This window comes from Egretta garzetta, unplaced genomic scaffold (genome assembly GCF_000687185.1).
Source record: "Egretta garzetta isolate BGI_Z169 unplaced genomic scaffold, ASM68718v1 scaffold161, whole genome shotgun sequence".
Taxonomy (NCBI): Eukaryota; Metazoa; Chordata; class Aves; order Pelecaniformes; family Ardeidae; genus Egretta; species Egretta garzetta.
In genome coordinates this window covers 4,544,673-4,567,614 of record NW_009258754.1, presented here as the reverse complement: position 1 = coordinate 4,567,614, position 22,942 = coordinate 4,544,673, and the positions used below count along the sequence as shown (strand labels likewise).

Below are 22,942 nucleotides of genomic sequence, written 5' to 3'. Positions count from 1 at the left end.
GCACTGCGCATTTTTTTTTTTTAAATCAAGGCATATAATTTTATAATATGGTGCCAGGTACGCACAGGTCACGTTGTGCTCATATCTCAAACAAGGTAAGTGCAAACATACAGATTTATTCAGATTTGCAAGCATGCAACCTGTTACTTAACTACATTAATACCTTCTCTCCTAAACCAAACTAGCATCTATATGTTTGCTTTCACGAACCTAGAATCTTTCTTTTCAGGACTCCTAAAACAAGCAGTGTCTTTGAATTCTGAAATGACACAAATATCAAGAAAGTCCACATTGTGCAAGAAAGCAGCAGCTATGTTTTTCAACTTGGACTAAAAAAGAAAAGAGAAAAACAAAAACCGTTCACTGAACAGCAGATTAGCAGTAATGTTCCTCATGAATCGATAAGAGTGCCTGATGCTGAATATCTAACAGCAAATGCTGAATTTGGGTTTAATATTTTAAGGGTTTATTGGAGGTTAAGCTTCTTGCTGTGCTGGTCTCTTCAAATCCCTGATCTGTTTAACTAAATAGGTCTTCTCATCATTAAATTGTTCATCCTCGGTCCTGTCATTCTGAAACTTGCTGAGGAACTCAATAAGTTTGGTCTGGTTCTTTAGAAGGATGTCTAATATAGGCTGTGTCTTGTTAGGATTGGCTACAAACACCTGCAAGTAAATAAAAGACATTTATCATAAGAGTAGGTAACAGAAGTCTAAGTTAAAAAACAAACCTAGCCAAACAGTGATGACAATAACTTAGTGATGTTTTAATTATTCTATATTCCAGTATCTCTACAGAAAAAATAATGGAGTAAATGCAAGTTTTAAAATAAAATTACACCTTTTTTTTATTAGAATAGAAGCTGAATACCATTACTGAAGTAAATTCAATTTGTGGGAGCTGATCAGCCACAACACCCTCTGCAGAAACCACTGAAGACACCTCACAGTTAATTTCTGTAGCAAATGCCACGGTTTCATATTATATACAGCATCAGATGGGTATCTTAAAGTTCACTGAAAACTTTTATACCTCAAATTATATCTCCAAGCTCTTAGCTATTTGCTTGTCCACTGCAAAGTCAGAAGGTATCTCTTATAAAGTGCAAACTACAATTTAGGCTTTGAAATTTAGGTGCTTGACTAAAATACTGCTACCTCTTCATAGATCACGCAGCACGATGAAAACACTTTTGAACTCCAAGATGCTTCATGATTTCACATGAAATCATGCATTCCTCCTTATCCTACTGCACTTCATCTTTCTTAATTCCAAAATTTTCTGCGAGAGATTACACCGACAATCATGATAGTCCCTAAGTGGTTTCTAAACAATTTTCAAAAGATACAATAAAATAGCTATTTGTAAAGATGGATCACAACAAAGACAAATATTAGCACACTCTTTATTTATCCACTTAGCAGACACTAAAATAAGCTTAACTGAGGCTCAGCTAAGTAGTTTACTCAAGTAAACAACTCCTGGTGGGGTTCTTTTGCTCTTTGTTTTATTATGAGGTTTTTTTAAACATACCTTAAACACATGAAAGGCCTCAAACTGAATGTTACGACTCTTGTCTCGTAGAAGGTTCATCATTAGTTTGAGATTTTCGGGTTTACTGATGTACTTCGTCATAATTGTGAAGTTGTGTCTGTCCAATAACAATTCACCAAGAAGCTAAACGTGGAAAACAAGGCTGAATGAAAAAGTGACTGATACCAGACATAAACAACTTTTTCGTAAGTGCTTTCAAACACAGTGAGCAGTTGACACCAGTCTGTAAATATAGTAACAATAGAACTGAAACGTCCTGAATTTCTAGATGCAGGGTGCATTTTCCTCTTATTTCGATGATGCAGTTTCTCCTTTCTCTCAACAAGTGAAAAAAATATTGCATTTTGTTCCCCCCTTGTTATGAACTGGAATTGAATGAAAAGTCTTTTTCATTCTTTTTTTCTGCATGATTTCATTATTTTTTTCATTTATACAGAAGCTATATATCATATAATGTGGTTTAAAAAAAACGAACCACCCACAAACAAGCAAACAAACAAAACTTAGTACTTCAAATGAGAAATATTTACACTTCTTTTGCTACCTTCTTTGCCCAGAAGGGCATAAAAGGATATTCCCCACAAGTATCACCCTGGCTTCAAGTGTACTATATTTACATTCACTATTTCTGACCTCCTTGAATGTAAGATTAATATTGCTCTAGTCACACCATGTGAAACTTTATTAAATTACTTAAATGTGTCCAGATTTGTTGAAGGAAAAAGCCCAACAAAAATAAACATACTTGCATATAGCCATTTCTGCATAGGGAGAGAAATGACTTGACGTGTGCTGGACACCAAATAATGGAAGGACTGGATTAAAGAAAACTAGCTCATCCCAAGAATTAAAACATATGAAAAATTAAAATAAACACTATCCAAGGCAGTTACTGAAGCCATTTCAATTAAAGTCAACCCACCTTGAAATGAAAGGAATTCTCTGACTTTGTATCTAAGGAGAAAATAAAATTGCCTTACCTTAAGTGACTGTCTCTTTGTCACATAATTTTCTGAATGAAGTAACTTCTCATATTCACTGAAGAACTAAACACAGAATAAAGAGAAGGGTTAGGACCTTTCCAAGTGTCATACACACTCTTCCAAATTATTATAACAAATTGGAGGAGATGCAAATCCATAACAAAAGTGTAAACATAATCTGAAATGTCAGTAGGTTCCTGTAAGTAACTACTGTTTAAACATTGTATATGCTTTAAAAAAAAAATTATTTACTCTTTTAGGCATCTTAAATGTTTAGATTGCAATGTGGTGGAAGTAGTTATCTCCTTATTTCTTAAATGATAATAGTTCCTGGTACTGAACACTGTTCGTTAATTTCAGGAGTCCCCAGCAGGTGAAGGAGGGCTATTTTGTATTCTTTGGTTGTTAGGGGTTAATACAGACAGAAGAAAAAGACATGGAAAGGGTTCCCTCTAGCGGAGAAATCAGATCTCATTTTCACAAAACCAGGTTTCTGCCGCCTTCTCTTGTTTTTACACCTTTCTACATTCAACAATACGGTATTGATCTTAATTTTACTGCTTGGCAGAAATTACTGTAAGTGCAATTGGCTTAATATTGTATGTAAATTTCTGAAAACGAAGCTAAACAGGGAATTAAAATACCAATTTCTTCAAGATACACAGCACTAGAAAATTCTGAATATTAAAACGTATCTGCTCACCCTATCGTAATGTTGTTCCAAAAATTCTGCACTTAGCAACTTGTGTCTTGTAAGCAGATCCTGTAAAAGAGCGCAAGCCCAATAACTTCACTAAAATATTTAAACAGTACATATACATTCTCATTAAAAAGTGAGTAAACATAAGACATCCAATAAAAAATTTTGCTCTTTCATTAAAGAAAGAAATTTAGGACATGAATGCAGCTACCTGGACATTGCTAAGGATCTTGGCATCACTTAGGAAAGGTCTGCTATGTGTTATGTTAATTCACACAGGTAAATAGCATGTGGAGTTATCACTGAAGAATGTCATTTATGCATTAAGGCTATGCTCTGCACAGAGCTGTACACAACCAAGGTTAAGTCCCACTATTTAATACTGATCAATATTATGCTTATAGTCCCATAACTGGTTGTTTTAGGACAAAAAAAAATTCCCTAGACAAAGCATCAGCACCAAATATACTCAGGTTCATAAAAAGGCGTTTGCTCACTTGAGGAGCTGGAAACACAGATTTAAAAGTCCCTGGCGTGGAAGCACACATATATTCAGCTAACACATTATAGTTTAAATCTTACTTTCTGGAATAAAAGTTCTCAGGAACATAGTATATATATTTAAAGGAATGTTTCTTGCATTCTGAGAAATAAGGAAGAACAGTGTCCAGCTTACCCATCTGCATCACACCTATTTTTTTTTTAATTCTCCCTAGGCTTGTTTTGCCCAAGAACGTAACACACAATGTCTGGATTCACATAGCAGAGAACTACAGAAGTAATAATTCAAATGTTGTATGTAAATTACCTTGAATGTGGCAAATGCGTCTGAAGCAATGTCAAATGTTGACATTTCCACATATCTGAAGAAATCATAGAATTGTTCTGACCACAAGATTATTTTAGCAAGTGGTTCATGCCTGATGCATTCTCTAAGCATTATTCCACAATTTAAAGCAATTTCTGGAGATTCGTACCTATTGAAAAAAAAAAAAACAGCAAAGATTCTTCATAAGTACTTTCACAAATTAGCATTGCAGCACCACGCTGCTATTTATGGTTTTCAGTGCTATCAAGTAAACAAAAATTTAAAAAATGAGAGGTACTTCGTTCTGCATTAAACTCCACTTTTAAATACTTCTATGAAATATTACTGAAATCACTGCCAGTTAAATGCCAAATTATAGCCACTACGAATTACTTTCACAAACTGAGAAACAAGACTAAATAAAAATATTTACTTCATACTCAAAATCAGTTTTCTTTTTTCATATTGGTGGGATTGCAGACATCTGGAAAAGCAGTAAGTGATTTGTGTCCTGAAAGCCGTTCGCTTAAACATGACAGCCTTTTACATAAAAGTATCCATAATATGAGCAGGCAGGGTTAATAATACTGGGCATAAATTCATGTTTTCTCTTTGATCAAACTGTTTTTCAGCATTACTGGCTACTCTACACATCACAGGCTTCAAGCCTGAAATGCTGGCAAGAGTGTCCTCTGATTGTAAGGACACTGAACACCTTCTTTGCGCCCAAGCCTTTATTGCCTCCAGCAAACCATCCGCACCTTCTTAGAAGAGACCTCTGGAACATGTCCATCACTGATTTGGTGGAAGTGATGAAGCCATCCCTGATGGCTTTATTTAGAAATTGTCGCTACACTTTCTTGGCAGGCTCAAATACTACAGGGTGATCTCAGCTGATTTTAACATAAGCCAACAGCAGCTGCCAAAATCTCACAACACTGTGTTTAAGACACATTTGATAGAAATATACCTTCGTACTTGCTACTAGCTCCTTGTTTTCCCAAGCAAGCTCATAGTAGGACCCTGGAAAAAGAAAAGACTGCCTTTCCAAACCAAGAACTCATCTCAGCATGTTGCAATATAAGCTATCCCAGTCTACAGAAAAGTTTTATCTGTTGTTCCTACCTGGTTCTGAAGCAGTCAAAGGTTCTTATATACCTTCCTGCCTCCCACCTGAAGAATCCTTCCTCCTATACCATTGGAAGCTAATTTAAATTCACCAGAATAATTCAGGAGCAAAGTATCGGTGTGCATACTAAGCACTATTACCATACAAAAACATTTTCTTATGAATTAATTTTCATGTTAAATTCTACAGTACTTCCCATTTAACCTGTCATGGAGGTTTGAAATCTACAGAACTTTTTGCAACTCACCTCATAGTTTAAATTTACATAAATTTCACTCAGTTGGATACCAGATGTAACATTTAAGTCATTAAAGCTAACTAAATGCCCATTTCAAATATCCTGAGTTATGAATATGTGTTTCAATAATCCGTGTCAGAATAATGCTCTCTGAAGAACGACTACACAGACTAAAAATTAGGATGAATGGGTTACAGCCCTCATTCAGTCACATATCAATGAGAGCATGCTGAGAACATAGCTTCATCTCTCTGCACCTCAAATGTCTTTGCCTTCTTTCATACATTATTTTGAAGAAGCACTGAATCAATATTTTCTTTTGTGTTATGCCACAATTAGTAAGCTTTTTGTCTCTCTAACACTTAAATCTCACTTCCTCGCAAAATCAGGGCTATTATGAGGTGGGGGCAACACCAACAAAGCAACTTCTGGCGGGCAAGTGTAGATCTTACATCTGTATGAACTGAAGTAAATATTCCATGCTGCTGCTGGTGCTAAACCTCTGGAGTCAGCATGAAACTAAAAGATGTAAAACAACTGCTTTCTCCACAGGAAAAGTTTCTTATATGATCCATTTTCCAGTGGAAATGGCCCAAGATTAGGTAAACACAGAGATAAATACAATAAAATAGCCTAATACACCATGCATGTAGCAGGTTAGTCAGCACCTCTAACTACTACTATGAACTATGAGGAGGGAAAAGGAATGACACAGTAAAGCTTCCTGTTTAAGTGTTAAAAATATACTTGATTATCCTCAAATCTTAGTGCTACCAACATAACATAGGCAAGTACCTCACTGAGAAGCGTGGCCTTTTCATACATCCTCTAGCTATCCCAGTAGGTGGACAAGTACTCATCAACTGCAGTAAGCTTACCCAGCAGCTTCAACACAAACTATAAAACTAGTATTTGAAATAGCTGCATTTTTTAAAAGTTTTATTAATATTTGATGAACTTTTTGATCCCAAAATAACATATTGGAATTGCAATTTTCAGAAATGTCTTAATTAATCTTATTAGAAATGTGAGCAATTCTTTTTAAATGGAGAGAGCACATTCTCAATATTTTTTTTAAAATCTTATTTTAACATTAAAATGTTAATAACACCTTTCTGCTTTCATGTTTGAGATCCACAGTTCTACATGTGCAACCACCTATTCATTATGGAATGATTGTTCAATATCCAGCACACCAGATAATACAAGAATAGAGGCAGAAACAGCTGTCTGGCATGCACCATGTGCCCCAAATCATTCTTTGCTTGGTCAAGGTTGAGTGGTGCATTTGTGTCACTACAGGAATATAAATCACTATGAATAAAAAGTCTAAGACCAAACTAAGACCAGGGGATAGAACAAAAAAACCAAACAAACAACCTGGAAATTACAGTGGTTAAAGGAAAAAATCATCCTTTAACTCTTGATGAAGAAGTAAGTTTGCAAAGAAATAGTTCAAGTAGGTTCAAATAGTATTCTGAAAGGAAAATGTCTGCACTACCCCAGTTAAGAATTTTCAGTTGTATTTCATGCAAAAGTATATTTTTGGTGGTTTATTACTCAAATTTTCCTTTACTTAGGGGAACTACAGGCCTCAAGACAAAAAAAAAAAAATCAAGCATACTGCAAAGGAAGAAAAAACGTTTCAGAACCCACTGCTTCTCCATTAATTTAAAAATTTCTTACTTCATGTAAAAGCATATTTATGCTTCACGGTGTACATACCCTTTTAATAGCATGAACAATATATTCTGTTGAGTGCAGATGTATTCAACTGTGGGAGTTCTTGTACCAATTTGCCTTCTGAGAATGTTGTTGAAAATTTGCGCAACATCTTTTTTGCCCTGTCAAAAACATTAGCAGTTAAACACATGATATTCAAGTCCACTAGGCAAGTAACAATTAAACATTATCATCATCTCATGCATTCATACCGTGCGAGTTCTGCAGTTCAGTCAGCCTCTGTACTCTGATCTTAAACAGATCAAATATTCTGTTTCTTTATACCCATTTCAAATATGCCAAAGCACTCAAAACATTACATCATGTTGCAGCCAGTTCACAGGTAATTTACATTAAGAAGTAAAGCCAGTTGATGTTTCATCAGATACTTCTATGTAGCATCAATCTCCTGGGCCTGTTTTGTACTTGTTTTTGCTAATCACATACCAGTTTTTAACTGTGCTCTTGCCTGCAAGTGTGTTTCTTCAATACTCCATTACCCTCTCCCCTTGCCTAGAACACGTAACACCACCATTAACAGGGTGCAGAGCATTTCCAACTGCAGTGTTGATATAGAACTTAAAACTGTAACTTATGGAAGATAAATAAGTAAATAAAACTACAAAGAGAAATCATCCACTGACCTAAAATGCAAGTCTCCCATTTTTCAGTGGAATAAAGAAGTATAAATAAGACCAGGATGCTGGAACTCAGCACAGATTATACACAGGAAAATGCACAAGGAAAGCACCAGACAGTACACAAGGAGCTGGGAATGTTCTTTTTGCTGAATATATGAATATATGTCCTATTTATTTCTTCTGTCAGACCATAGCTAAAGATGACAAATTGGTACGGACATCTAACAAAAAGACGATTATAAATATAAGCACTTTTCACTGTCATTCACATGCACCATTTAAAAGCCAGATTAACTTTCCATTTTGGACTGCCATAAAGACAACTTGAGGACTATGTGTTATTGATCTACTCCAGTGTGTTATCAGACCTACTCCAGAAAAAGCCTAGGCAAACCTGGACTTGCAAATAAAGGCCTGTTAAGCAACTCCACCTGAAGGTTCCCTGAATGTTATACACAAAAAGCATACGTAGATAATGTTTCTTGACAATCTCTAGCTGTACTATAAATGCCCTGAGTAACATCACAAGCTTTTGAGAAAAATGCAGGGCACACTTAATTAGCAAGAATTTTCCAAACAACAGCGATTATTCAAAATTATTTCAGTTTTCCCATCAACATCAAGAAGATTGCATAAGAAAAAAAAATGAATGTTTATAAAAATGTAGGACTGTAGTTTTACAAATGGCATGTTTGTGAATTACCATGGAAAGTTTTGTTACAGTGTTGTTTTCAGGATATAAGAGTTTGTTTGTAAACCCTTGTTTTCTCAATTACAATTCCATTGAAAGCCAGCCCAAAGCAACACCAGAACTCTTTGTTCTGAAATGAGTAGAGCAGTGTTTCCAGAAATTGCTTTACTCAAACTCCACATAATATAGTCATCAACTCTCATTCACTAACATTGCCAATTCTGCGCTGGATCACACAATTTGCTTTGGATTCACCAGCAAGAACAGCATTTCCTTATTATGCACATAATTGAACTGATAGTGGTACACAGTAATACCAAAGCTAGTCATTGTTGAAAGGATGCATTACTAAGTGATCTCATGGCCTAACAAGGGCAAACAGACACCAAACCCTGTGCCAACAGTCACGACTGCGAGAGGTGAGAGGGACACTGTGCTAGTATTGTCTTTCGATCAAAAGGATTCAGGCCCCCTTACGCAAAAGGCAGTTTTGTTTTTTGGTTCCTTTCTTCATTTAAAAAAACAAGAACAAACAAACAACAAAAAAAATCGTTCCACAAGGGATACCACCTCAGCACAAATCAGCAGGGAGATAGCTGGTAAGTTTATAAGACTGGTAAGTCGATGGTTGTGTCGACTGCTTTACTTGGAAAGCAAGCTTCCAGGTAAGGATATAATTTTAAACAGGACTTTACATACAGCAAGGTCTAGACAGACAGTTTCTTAATTAAAACATAAAATTTGTTATTTTTCTGGTTTTTACTTTGTTACTTTTGGGTTTTTTTTTTACCATACTGTTCAGATGCAAATACATTTGAGACAGTTTAGGAGTCAGAGTGAACAGTCCCTGTCTATTAATTAGCTGTCTATTCCTGTTCTACAAGGAAACCTTCTTCAGGAATGAGTGAAGTTCTTGCCAAAACAAAAAAACCAAACCCCAAACACTTTTACTTCATCATTGAATGACCTCAAGCTGTGGCAGGGCACCAGAAGGAATAAATGTTAGACCTACTCTTCAAGTTTAAGAACCAACAGGAAATCAAGTTTGTATCTCCATTGGTAATGGAGAAATCCTTTCCAGCACAGTAAACCCCCAACCACAGACATTTGGGATATCAAAGCCAACACCTGATTGACTTTGTAACAGCTGGGAAGCTAGTGTAGGTTTGGAGCATGGGTGTGTTGACATTAATTCTAGGTAACAACAATAGCTAGACAGTCTGCCAGATCCCATCCTTAAAAAGCAGACGTGGCCTAGCCTAGAAAGCGGCGTGAATGACTTGTTCTCTCTCAAGGGGGAACCATCATATCCTCGTGTAACAAAGCAGCAGAAAGTCCACAAGCAGGAAACTACTCGCAATCTTTTCAAGTCCCCTTAGAATAAAATTAATAGTTCTCCTTAATGAGAGCAAGCCTGTACAATTTGTTATCATTCTTCATTACCAGGAGATAATGAAGGTTTCCTTCGCTAATAATCAGGCTGAGTAAACATCAAGCTGATAAGAATCTAGAGGTCAGCAGAATCCAGATGACGTTTCACGATTTCCTTTCTTCTGCAATTAAAGGCCATCACATTTCAGCATTCCCTCTCAGCTTTAGCAGGTCTCCTTGCTTATTTAAGAACCTGAATGTTTTATGTTTGGTATAAACAGTTGTTTAGGTAGGGAAAAAATACCATCGTATTACAATTAAACATAAATCAGAGGGAGTTATGGGTGGGGTGGAGGGAAGAGAAGAAAGAACAGGGAAGAAAGCTATTGTTTTTTGAATGTCATACTACAACTTAAACTATTGTGTTTGCATCATGAACAACTTGCTTATGAACAATACTGTTTTTAAGCAACCTTAAGTGGGATGGTCTTTATAGTCAAGTCTATGGAGTGAGATACATGGTCTTTCCTAGACAACCACATGCTTCTTGTGGGACCTCAGGGAAAATAGGAAAGTCCAATTATATTGCAATTTCTTATAATTAACAGGGTGATTTTTCACTATGGCACATCAGGAAGCTAAATTATTCCATGAGATGTGGTGACAAATGCCAAAAGTCCCCATCCCTGGAGGTATTTAAAAGAAGGATAGATGAGGTGCTTAGGGACATGGTTTAGTAGTGGGATGACAGGGTTAGGTTAAAGGTTGGACTCTATGATCTTAAAGGTCTTCTCCAACCAAAACAATTCTATGATTCTATAGAGGTTTGTATAGAGATACATTTGAATACAAGTAAGTATTGCTATTTTGAAGTAATCAATAAAAACTTGGGTTTATTGGTTTTGTTTTGGTGGTGGTTTTTTTTTTGTTTTTGGGGGTTTTTTTGGTTTGTTTTTTTTTTAATGAACGGAGAAAAGGTGAGGAAAATAGAAAAGAGGTTGCATCGCTTGTTTCTGAAGAAAGAGAAATACTGGACTGTTATTAAAACTACCAGCTTACCTTAAATACTTAAAGTTCTTCATAAATGCTACGATAATTCTCTTTTCCAAGTAATTTAATTTAAGGAGATGACAATATAAACATGCCTTGTAGTATTATAGCCTGTGTTCACTATGGCATTACTCCTAAGGGATTAACCCTTCTGTGTACACAAGAAGTAAGAACTATTCCATAATTTTAACAGACTTGTATCATCAGGATTAGAGGTTTATCTACTCCAATTTTGCGTGGCTTATGTGCCTAAATTCACAGATTTCATGTTCTATATTTGTTTAATTTTCTAGGTAGTTTGGAACAATGAGTTCTCTAATGGTTTTGTCCCAGCCAGAGAAATAAAGCTGAAGATCAAAAGATGTCTTAACCAATTAAAGAGGTAGGAATTCAGATGTTTATTTTAACATGTCCAATATAAGAAATGCCAAACTTTTCTCTTACCTCAAAATCAATTAGCTGCAAGTCGGCTACTAGGGTACTAAGAAGACCACTGTTGTACAGCTCCTGAGCAAGCTGTGCCACAGCTTCTGTCTGTGGTTCTTTTTCATTTGTGCCATACAAGATTTCTTTCATGGCAACAAGGTTTTTTGAGACCTCCTCAGTGGCCTAAAGAACATGGGAAAAGAATACAGTTAGAGCACAATGTCATTTGCCTTTGTAACTGTACAAAGTATTCCATTATTCTTAAAATCTGCAAACTTTGGGGGGGGGGGGGGAGACGAGGAAATGACAACTTGTTAAAAAACAATAGATAATCTTTCTACAAGTAAGTCTGTTCTATGTTATTAAAAAAAAAAAAAAAAAAAAGCAGAGGTAAGACAATTTCTTTGACAAGTTACCAAAAGTAAAAATTTCTTCCTTTTCACAGCCTTTAAACTTCCCGTTCAAAAATCCCCTAAAGAATAACAACAGGATGAAAAGAACCTGACAAAATTTCCATTCTGTAAAACAGAAGTACACAGTATCAGATTGGAAAACATGACATGGAGACACATGCCTGCTCTAGTGAACTGCTCAGAGACACCAAATGTACCACTCCTACAGGTTTTGTCAAATACCAGGGCCCCATTCCAGTCAGTGGGGATGCAATTTTTCCTTTCCAACTAACAAAACCTCAAAAAGAACCTCCTTTAATTTTCAGTTATCTCAGTACACAAGAACAAACTGGCAAACAGACCCAGAAACAGGTGCACCCAAAAAAATACAGCGATGCAGTAGATAATTAAAAGTTTAAGATGCTTCCCATTTGAAGTTCATCTTACAGAAGACAGACAGGTCTGACCCCTCACTTAGAGAAGCCAGCATAAGGAATTCCTAAGTTGCCATGATGGGCTGGAGCAACATCTAGCAGCAGCAGAAGAGTTATCTCATAATTAAAAATAAAATCAAGAACACTTCTAATCACCCGATTCTGAATCTTAAACCACAGTTATCTTGGAGAAAAATGAAGAACTCCTTTCAATATATATGTTCACATAGCTTGGGGGCAAAACACTGAAAATTATCATCATAAATAGCTGGTTTAATTATATTGTATTCATTCTTCACATGCCTAAAAAGTATGAATGGTTTGTAAGCACACTAATTTTTAGTAATTAGATGAACCTGCCAACAATGTATGCATACACTTTAATGTAAAGTATTTATGATTGGTAGCACATGGAAGATTAATGAAATAAAAAAATTATCACTTTCTGGATATTGCCTGTCTTATAAGGGGTATGTAAAAAGATTTCTCATTTGCGCATTATATCTAGAGAGGCTTAAGATCAGCATGACCCACTATTCAAGCCAAAGCCATTCCAGCTTTGCTAGGTATGCAAGTAAGGCTTCCGTGACCTTTAAGGAGGCTCCATAACATTTTTAGCTCCTCCACAACTTTCCACTCCCCGCTGCCTCCCCTTTCTTGCTAATTGCAGTTCCTAGTCCCAGTTGTCTCCTCCTTAATCGAAATTCCACAGGATTTTCTGTGCACTGTTAGTAAGACAGCAAGAAGCAGGTGCCCAATATGACTGCTTAGATTCATGACAGCTCCTGAAGACATGAAGTGAGAAAGTCAGCTCACCATATTGTAATAATACCATGCCACACAACTGCCCTATTTCTTTAACATTCAGAAGAAATACCACTTTACTAGGAAAAGAACAGGAACATTGTCAAATGTGGAGATATGAAGAGATGCCTCTGGAGCATGGCTACCAAGAAAAGAGGAAGCAGTAATAAAAATTCTATTGCAGTTTGTCCCTGCACACTAATTTAGAAAGCAAGATGAAAGAGGAAGAAAGGCAGAGGTTCCAGTAGCTACCTATTTTAAGTAAGATGGTGGCGATATTGAGGGCATGCCTGCAATTAAGAAGAATGCCAGTGGAGAATTTTTCATATCAAAACCCCAGAAGACAGAACAACTCCTGCAAAGCTTAAATAATCATACTTGAAGGCTCTCCCTCACCACCATCCCAAGAAAGATGCTAGTAATGGAAATGCTTACAAACAGACAGAAAAAAAAAAAGTGTTTCCAAACACCAAGCGTTAAAAAAAAAAAAAGCCTCCTCACCTAACACAAAGATACAACTCAGCAACTATAAGAGACACCAGGACTTTATTTCCCATGCTTTTTACCACCGTCAAGACCATCTGAATGTGCTTCACTTGAACTTGGAATGACATACGGCTTTAGTGGGAGGTAATGGTTAGAGACATAGAAACAGAACAGCTTAGTTGGAAGGCCTCAGGAGGCCATCAGGGTCCAACCACCTGCTCAAGCAGGGCCAACCTCAAAGCCCTATCAGGCTGTTCTGGTTCATGGCCAGCCACGCTCTGAGCAGCTCCATGAATGGACACTCCACAATCTCTCTAGGCAACCTGTACCAATGTCTGACCACCTTCATCATGAAAAGAGACTTGCTTGTATCACTGCAACTTAGGCCAAACTATCATTTCTGGATACATACTGCAAATACAGAAATATGAGGTTTTCTGAAAGTATTATATGAACAACCAAGGTCTTCCATAAAATATGACATTTCTATATTCCCTCTTCTCTTACTCTAAAACTCAATATCAAAAGGACTAGAAATAGATTCTTACAAACTTGTTCTAGAATCTCTCTACTCTTCTATATTCCATGAACTCTCTAATATATTCTAAATACATGACATGCAGAGCTATTTTTGCCACTTCAGATACAGAATGGAACTTACACCTGAAAATATGCTACATTAAGTATCAATGTTAAGAGCTAAGTGATAAACTAGTATAAAAAAAAAAATCTCAAAAAAGGCAAAAGAAGGCTAGCTAGCATTTACTTGCAGGATTACCTAAGATATTGAGATCTAAATAATTGCCTAATGTGCTGCCTTCTTTTAACAGAAAAAAAATCTCTAGAGAAAAATCAAGAAGTACAATGAAGTTCATCCAAGAACCCATGACCAAAGGGAAAGTGGAATTAACAATCAGACACCACATATATCTAGAAAAATATATTCTAATGTAATGTATAAGCAGGGTATGTTTTATATATACTCAGAGTATATAATGTATTATAATATATAATCTGCATATAGCCCATATATAAAATATACATATATATCTTTTATCTTTTTTTTTTCTCAGTACTGAGAAGAAGCAAACATGGAGCAATCTGAGTTTTAGAGAAAAATTCTGTGACAAGTCACATTCGAAATTCAGTGGTACCAAACAATACCATTTGAGGATAAGTCAGACTATAAATGTAAAATGTAAAGAAAATAAACAAAGTACTTATTTCTCTATTTTTATCAAAGAAAAGAGGTATTTTTTAAAAATAAAATCAGACACCAGGAAGTGATGTGTATGATTGTCACACCATAATCAGTTGCATGTCTTCATAGCTAGAGTATCTCACAGATATTCCCAAAATTTACTATTTCCTTAAATGCTAAGCAGTTCAAATACCAAATACTACATATAGACTCATACAGCTGGAGTATTTGAGTTTTACAAAGCAACGCTTGCCTTTACTTAAAAAAACAGTGGAAAAAGCTAAAGAACACATTAGCAGTCCTTAAGTATTTAAGGTGAGCTCAGCAGGCTCTGGGTCTACAGCTAGGGGTTCTATCCATATCAATAACACAATTACATAAATCACACTATTAATGAAAACTTCCATCAAAAAGGTAAACTAGCTATAATTTTGAGCCTGTACTTGGTGAATATTTTTACTAGTCTAGAGGAGTATCTATCATAAGTAACAAACACCATTTTAATAATTCTATTTAAATTGGATTTCAAAATACTCACAAAACCATGCAATTCTGTAAATACATGATTATCTACATCAGTGCCACTAGTTTATTTTAAAGGCTAAAAATTATTACATTTTTCAGCAGACATCTAAGCATGAAGATATCATTAAAGGAAAGGCTGAGAGAACTGGGTTTGTTCAGCCTTGAGGAAAGGCGGCTTAGGGGAAACCTTATCACCATGTTCCAGTGTTTAAGGGGTGGCTACAAAGAAGATGGAGACTCCCTTTTTACAAGGAGTGGTATGGAAAAGAGGAGGGGTAATGGGTACAAGTTACTCCTGGGGAGATTCTGATTGGACAAGAGAGGAAAATTGTTCACAATGAGAACCATCAGCCATTGGAATAATCTTCCCAGGGAAGTGGTGCATTCCCCAACATGGGGGATTTTAAGATTCAGCTGGACAGGATGCTGGGCCATCCTGTGCAGACCATGCTTTTGCCAAGAAAGGTTGGAACAGATGATCCTTGAGCTCCCTTCCAACCTGGGATTCTAGGATTCTATGATTAAAGAGGTAAGTTCAATGAGAAGAGAAGCATGTCTTCTCACCCGTTACTTACAGAAGCCCCAACTTCACCCTTGGAGTAACAGCCCCATGCAGTAGCAGGGGCTTAACCTTTAGCCTTCTTTCAACCATGAAATTTATTGTACACATGTACATAACAAATTTAAAAGTTTACTGCTTTGTAAATGACAGCGTTAATTCACTGAATGAAATCTGATCTATGCCTATGGCAACGTGACATAATATTAGTCAGACAGCTGAATCAAAGTAGCATATTGCATTGTCCCATACATATAGTGTACTGTCCATTGCATAGAACTGGTAACTTAGAGAGAGACTGACCATGCCTGCAATAGTCAACCCACATGGGTTAACAACACGGCTGAAACAATTATCCGAAAGCCAAAACCAGAGCTGTTCTGAGCAGGTTAACACAAGGTCAGAGAGTAGGGAAGAACAAGGTTATTACATGAGTAAATATTTACCTTCACAACAGTGAACGTGTGCCACAAACCAAGGGAACTGGTAGTATAAAAATAAATGCTGGTGTCAGCCAAAGGGGAGGAAGAGATTCAAATAAAAGACTAACTAATGGGCTAGATGAAGGGTAGCTCTCATTTATACGCAAGGAGTTCTCCTTCCCCTTCCCTTTAGACCCCCCTTCCTGAAAAAACACAAGTAATGGAAAACTAACAGCATATGTAATGAATGCATTTTCAGTTATAAAGCACTTGTTTTTTCAAGTTTCCCTTCCAAAATACTAACAGACAGCAACCTATCGCCTCTGTCCTAAGTACAGGACTGCAGCCAACAAGCAGCCAGAGTCGCAGTACACCAGGCAGACAGTCAGCAGCAAGACAACAGCCCAGCTTTTACAGCCACTTCAGATCTCAATTCCTAAAGCAGGTACTCCAAACTTAGGTAATGTTTCAAAATGACCTGGAGAATTACCTGGTTAATTTTTCTCCAGTATTCACAGCACTCAAAAAAAGGTAGATTAACATGCAACTAGAGTCCACTTGTTGAATTTCAGATTTTTATCTATAAAACAAAGTTTCCAATGTTACATGGCAGAATGTTTCATAATAGAACTAGATGCACTATGACCACTATCATTGTTTAACATCTTTTGCTTTGAACAACCTCTTATGTTTTGGTTATAAAGAATGTACAGGAGCAGACAGAGTCCAAGCTTTAAAAAAAAAAAAAAAAAAAAAAAATCTTTCTTACTTTGCTTTTTCTTCCTCTCACAAAACACTGAAGGTTTTAAAATTCAGCCTAAGCACTGAAAAAACCTGAGGTATCCTGTTCAAACATAATTAATTACACTTTTAATTTCTAGGGAAAATTATTTGTCTAATTTTCTTACAAATCTGTATTTCAAAGTGTGTTAGGAAACTGTCAAAGTACATCCTCTACATAGTAGCAAACTAAATATTTTTGTAACAGCATTGTGCTGCCACTGCATGGTAGGAACTACAGTGAGCTACATATTAAAAACACTGTGGTACTGCAGTAGAAAAGTATTTTGTCTTTGGAACCTCAGCAAGGTATAAAACAAAAGGACATTTACAACTAATTTCATTTTACAGAAGAAATATTTAAAACAACGATTTCATTTTGAAACGTACAGTTTACTTCAGCACGTGCTGAATTTTGCCTAATCTACATACACAATTCAAATTTCCTATGTGTAAGAGTAAAGAAAATATGCAACTGTATGTACTTCATTTTAAGAAACAAAGTAGCGTAGGAAAAGTAAGTATTCCCTGCACCCAAAAGGCTGTCTTTACCATAACAGTGATCAACACTGAACAGGTACCACACTGCTTAGCCTTGAAAGTTCATTGTTGTTATTTGACAGACTACAAAAACACACCTGTGGATGAAAGAGCAACAATGAAGCAGAAATTACTGAGAGAGAAAGATCGTATTTTATACAAGTCTAATCACTAATAAAATGGAGTTACAAAAAAAGAAAAACGCTGGCATTCTTCTCCCCTCTTCCTAAAGGGTAGTAAGCAGTGAGCTTTTCTATTTCTGTTCCACTACTAGCCATGGAACTCACCCCTTCATCAGCACAGAATTCTTCTCCAAAGGAAGCTGGAAAGTTACATTGCAGAAAGGACCATAATAATAAAAGGGGTAGTGAAAGATAAAAAGATGCCTATATATTGACATACTGCTCAGCCCTTTGCTGTCTTTTGTCCTGGTTTCGGCTGGGATGGCGTTCATTTTCTTCCTAGTAGCTGACATAGTGCTGTGTTTTGGATTTAGGATGAGAAGAATGTTGATAACACGCTGATGTTTGAGCTGTTGCTAAGCAGGGCTTACGCTGGTCGAGGACTTCTCAGCTTCCCCAGCTCTGCCAGGTGCACAAGAAGCCAGGAGGGGGCACAGCCAGGATAGCTGCCCCCAACTGCCCAAAGGCATATTCCAAGACCATATGACATCATGCTCAGTATAGAAACTGAGGGGAGTTGGCTGGGGGCGGCAACCGCTGCTTGGGCACGGGCTGGGCATCAGTCGGCAGGTGGTAAGCAACTGCATTGTGCATCACTTGTTTTGTATATTCTTCTATTATTATTATTATTATTATTATCCTCTGCTGTTTTATTAAACTGTCTTTATCTCAATCCACACGGTTTATTTTTTTCCAATTCTCTCGCCCATCCCACCAGGGGAGGGGGAGTGAGCGAGCCACTTCATGGTGCTTCGCTGCCAGCTGGGGTTAAACCATGACACTTAACTCCAAAGTTAATGCAGTCATTTCTATAGACTGGATAGGAGGAGGGCACAAATTCTGTCTATTTAATCAGAGCTGTACCCTCGAAGATGTGACGACTTGTCTGTAAGACACTAAAGAACTTTGTCAAACCAGCAAACAATCTGAGAATCTGAGATAAACTGCCACAACCACAGGCACCTTCATGAAAGTCTTGGCTTGCCAAGGAAACAACTATTTCCTGAAGAATCTCTGTATGGAGATGAGGACACTGGTGTGAATGTTCAGATTCATCGAGTGGTCTCCTTTGTGAATAGCAAGGATGACAGAGGCCAGCACTACCATACCCAGCTCAGTCTTGCGAATGTCAGTGTTTAACCCTCACATTTAACCTAGCAAACATGGGTTGCCTTCTTTTCTTCTACAAGCAGAGTATGTTGCTTTCTACATGATACAGGAGAAACAACTCTACAGGCTTAGCATATTATTTCTTGTAAAAGCAGCAGCCTCACATAAATGAGGTCTTTAAAGAAGACAGAGGTATGGGATTAAAGGCCAGCAAGAAGCAAATGGTACATAATAATCTTCAGCTACAGCATCAAGAACACAGGCATGTGATACAGTGCACAGCTATGCACAATGGAATGAAGCTGGTCTGTTCCTCATTAAAGCAAAAAGAAAGAGATGACACAAAAGAGCACGGATTTTAAGATCAAGCCACATCTCCAGGAATTAATAATGAGACTGAGATGAAGGAAGCAGTGCCATGTCTCATCACAGACTCTTCAGAATGCACCCACCCCTCCGCTCCTGACAGATGTCTTTATTAGAGAAAGAAGAAAAGCAGCAGCAAATGAAAAACCTCCCAGCCTCCACACAGGCCTGCGTAACAGGCCTAACATTTTTCTTTCCAGCAAGAGAGAAAAAGCATCGGGAAAAATACTATGGTACACTGAAAGAGACCTGCAACATACCACGTGCTGGCATTGAGGTGGAAGATGCTGATTTTAAAGAGTATCAGGATCAAGATGGCAATTCAGCTAAGACCCAGATTCTCCTGCACTTAACATAGTAGTGTCAAATCTAGGTGAAACTGTATGTAGAGAAGCTGGCCACACTCTGCTTAAAAATACTAGTGAACACGAAAAAGATTGTGACTAACTCCTACACCTGACTCTGTAAAGATGCCAAGAATGGCACAGGACAGTTAAATAATGCTGGGAGAGAATCCAAGGAGGGAATCATAGCCTGCTTCAAAAGCTGGTAGGTTGGAGAGGGAGATGTTTTGTTTGCTTGTTTTTTGGTTTGGGTTTGGGGTTCTTTCTGGAAGTATTGAAATCTGTGCCCTTGTGATGAGTGTATCAGGAAAAAACTTCATCTAAACAGTAAATAGCCCTGCCATACAAGTCACTAGATGGGATGCAGCTGCACACAGGCTGCACTTTTAGTAAAGCTATCAAGACTACCAGTTGAGAAGAAAAAGACTGTCGATGTGTACAGATCCTGAAGTATCACACCATCCTATCTAAAGGAAACTGCACCAGCACAGGAACTTTTCACCACATCTTCCTGTGGGCTGAAGAAAAGGCAAGGAAAGGTAAAAGTATATCCTCCACTGACATCCATGGAGACAGGATGTCTCCTCAGTTTCAGTAAGAGGCACTCTGCTCTGTGAACATTTGCATGGACAAGCACAGACAGAACTCCTGTACAGTAGTAAAGCCAGTACAGTGGACACAAGCACCAGAGCACTGTATGGCTGTGAGCTGTTTATTAAAGAATGCAAAGTCCTACAGTTCCAAACCAAATTATTTCAGTATCATATCAGCTGTCAGTGGCATAAAAATGCAAAGCCAACCAGCATGATACACACCTGTTCAAAGGTACATAATAACTTACCCTTTATCAGAGTAAAACCCAAAAAACAATTCCTAATTGATTCAGTTTCAGCAGCTGTAAATTTCTTTTTTTTTTCCCTTTCAATTACTGTCTAGCAATTGGAAAGTCCCAACTGTACCTTTTCTGCCTTTTTGTCAGAGATATCTTGCTTTTCTAGAACTGCCATACTTTCCTTCAGGTTCTTCACTATGTCTGCAGGAGACTTGTGGGACTTGCCAAAAGGGAATGGCATGATTGCAAGCCACAGGTCTTCCTCTACAGCTCCTGCTTCACCTGGAAAAGGAGGAAGAAAAAAAGCATGTCAAAAATAGAAGCATGAGGTCAGTACAACAACACACATGAAGATCAAGAGATATGTGGAATAACTATCCTTGACAAGCTGAACTAGAAATTGCTATGACCAACTTATATGCTTGTGTTTCTAATTCTTTTAAAACACAAGATACAGAATCTCAGTACTCACATTAAGAGCATTATCTTATGCTACAGGAAAAAATTAATTATATCCAAAGCCACATACTGTACAAATGCCACGTTATGGGCAAGACTAACAAGGATAAATTATTCCAATTACTGCTGTCAAGCAAAATGCCTTCTTACAGTAGGTCTTTGACACACAAGTCATCATGTCTCAGTGGGTCTGCAATGACTGTCCAGGTACATGCTTTTACCCATATTCATTCCACAACAAATGCGAAGTAGATCACAAAGCTACAAACATGATGCAGATGAGGCTACAGACAGCAGCTTATTCCTATTTCAAAACACTTGGTATGTCCTGACTTTCTCATATCAGTATTACTGTAACTTCATACTGAAATACAGGCTCACCTCCACTCATTTTATGGGAAAAAATATTTGTCACCAATAACAGGGACATAAATAAGGCACTTGAAAATATTAAAACCAAATACTTGATATGTACCTTTTTCAAAAAGATAAAACTTATCTTACAAGAATAATTTTCCATCCCTAAAAATATTTGGCTCTTGAATCCAAATACATTCATTCCTCTGTGTATTTACATACATTTGGTTTTACACACACACACACATATATATATAAACTTCTGTGTAGAAAATAGAAAAGTATTACTAGTATAAATCAGTATACAAAAGCTGTTGTTACTAAACACATACACTCCCACTTAAACAATAATAAAAACTTCTTACAAGTGAATTCCATAAAGCATACTTCCAGAACTCTAATCTAGACAGAAAAGAACAGGAAATCCTGCATTAAAAATGCTGACAGCACTACTTCTGCTAGACACAAAAGACAGCTGAAGCTGACAGAGCAGAGATTACAGTCATTACAAAGAAGGGATATTACCCTGAAAGTTAGTAATTTCTATCTCCATGCATGTCCATGAAGTTAGTAACAAGTAAACTATAACCAGTATATATTAAAGGTTCTTATCTAATACCATGCATTTTGATGAGTTACTGAGTTATTTTGATTTTTAACGCAAACAAGTTGGCCCAAGGGCAACAATTTAAAGGTGAAGAACAGAAGCACACAGATCTTTAGCCAAGAAAATTTCCATAAATAGGTATTTCGGGTAACCAGCTACGAAGATTATACCTTCATTGTTCCATGCCTGCAACTGACCCAACACAACTGACAAAAAGCGTAAAGTAGGCAGTTTTTGATCAGATTACTTTCAGGTAAAAGTATCAGCATGAAGGTTGAAACAAGACCTTCCACCAGCCATTTCCATTCTCTAACATCACAAGGTCTTTCTGTTGGTTTTATTTTGTAGTATATAATTGTCTCATTATAGTAATCTCCCATTCATAATCTACACAAAGAGGGGGTTGTAACACTGAAATTACAAACCTGGGACTGGTACCCTAAGAGATAAAAAAGTGCCCACAGGTCATTCCTTAGGCAAGAGAATTTTATGCCTCAACTTTGTCACATGTAGTGGAACAGAAACCTACCTTTAAGAAAAGCAGGACTACTCATTGTTATTTAATGAAAATGTAATGGCATTTAAAACAACATTTAATGAAAATTACAGTATGTTCACATGGGAATTTTTTTTCTAGAAAGAGACAGGTGTGAAAATAAGTACCATTTCCCCACAACATAGATGAAGTACCTCAAGCAGCACGGCAACATTTGAAATGTTCCCTTTACCTCTTCCTTTGATTACTACTCCTGCCAAATTAAGATGAGCCCTGAAAACAAAGCTGGATTCTTTCATGCTTGCATATCTTCACTGATAATAATAGTATTTTACAACTACTCAGCCTATGAATTCTTTAAAATGGCTATGCCCATGTAACAGAGCAGGACTGGCTCCAAAAGTTGCTAGTCTTAACTCCTTGGCTTATGTGTTAAAACAAATAAAATCCAGTAGGAATCAGAACAGTTATTTGAGAGAACAAAAATATATGGAATCACAAAATCTGGAATTACAGCAATATACAAAGAAATCAAAACCAAGAAAATGTCATTGCACATTCATTTTCTGGATCATACCTATGTTACTTCTAAACTAAAAGACTACGTGGATAATATATATAACATTTAAAAATATAGAACAATGACAAACAACTGTCCTCATGGTGCACCCAATGTCTAGGTTTGCAAAACTTTATTTTCAGTGTAAAAAAGAAATTGAGCACTATCTGGAGG

The 22,942-nt window shown here is 36.9% G+C and overlaps 1 protein-coding gene across 2 annotated transcripts; it reads right to left on the bottom strand.

Moving 5' to 3' along the window:
- Positions 1-10: 10 nt before the first annotated feature.
- CAB39 (calcium binding protein 39) lies at positions 11-20,572 on the bottom strand. 2 transcript variants are annotated; one of them, XM_009649143.2, is made up of 8 exons: positions 20,418-20,572; positions 11,332-11,496; positions 7,138-7,256; positions 4,046-4,214; positions 3,241-3,300; positions 2,535-2,600; positions 1,534-1,677; positions 11-665 (listed from the first exon to the last, which is right to left on the bottom strand). In XM_009649143.2, the coding sequence occupies exons 1-8, from the start codon at positions 20,529-20,531 to the stop codon at positions 477-479; spliced, it is 1,026 nt and encodes a 341-aa protein (XP_009647438.1). In that variant the 5' UTR covers positions 20,532-20,572; the 3' UTR covers positions 11-476. The 2 variants fall into 2 exon arrangements, with proteins under 2 accessions (XP_009647438.1, XP_035744753.1); XM_035888860.1 differs by lacking the exon at positions 20,418-20,572 and adding an exon at positions 16,627-16,689.
- Positions 20,573-22,942: the final 2,370 nt, after the last annotated feature.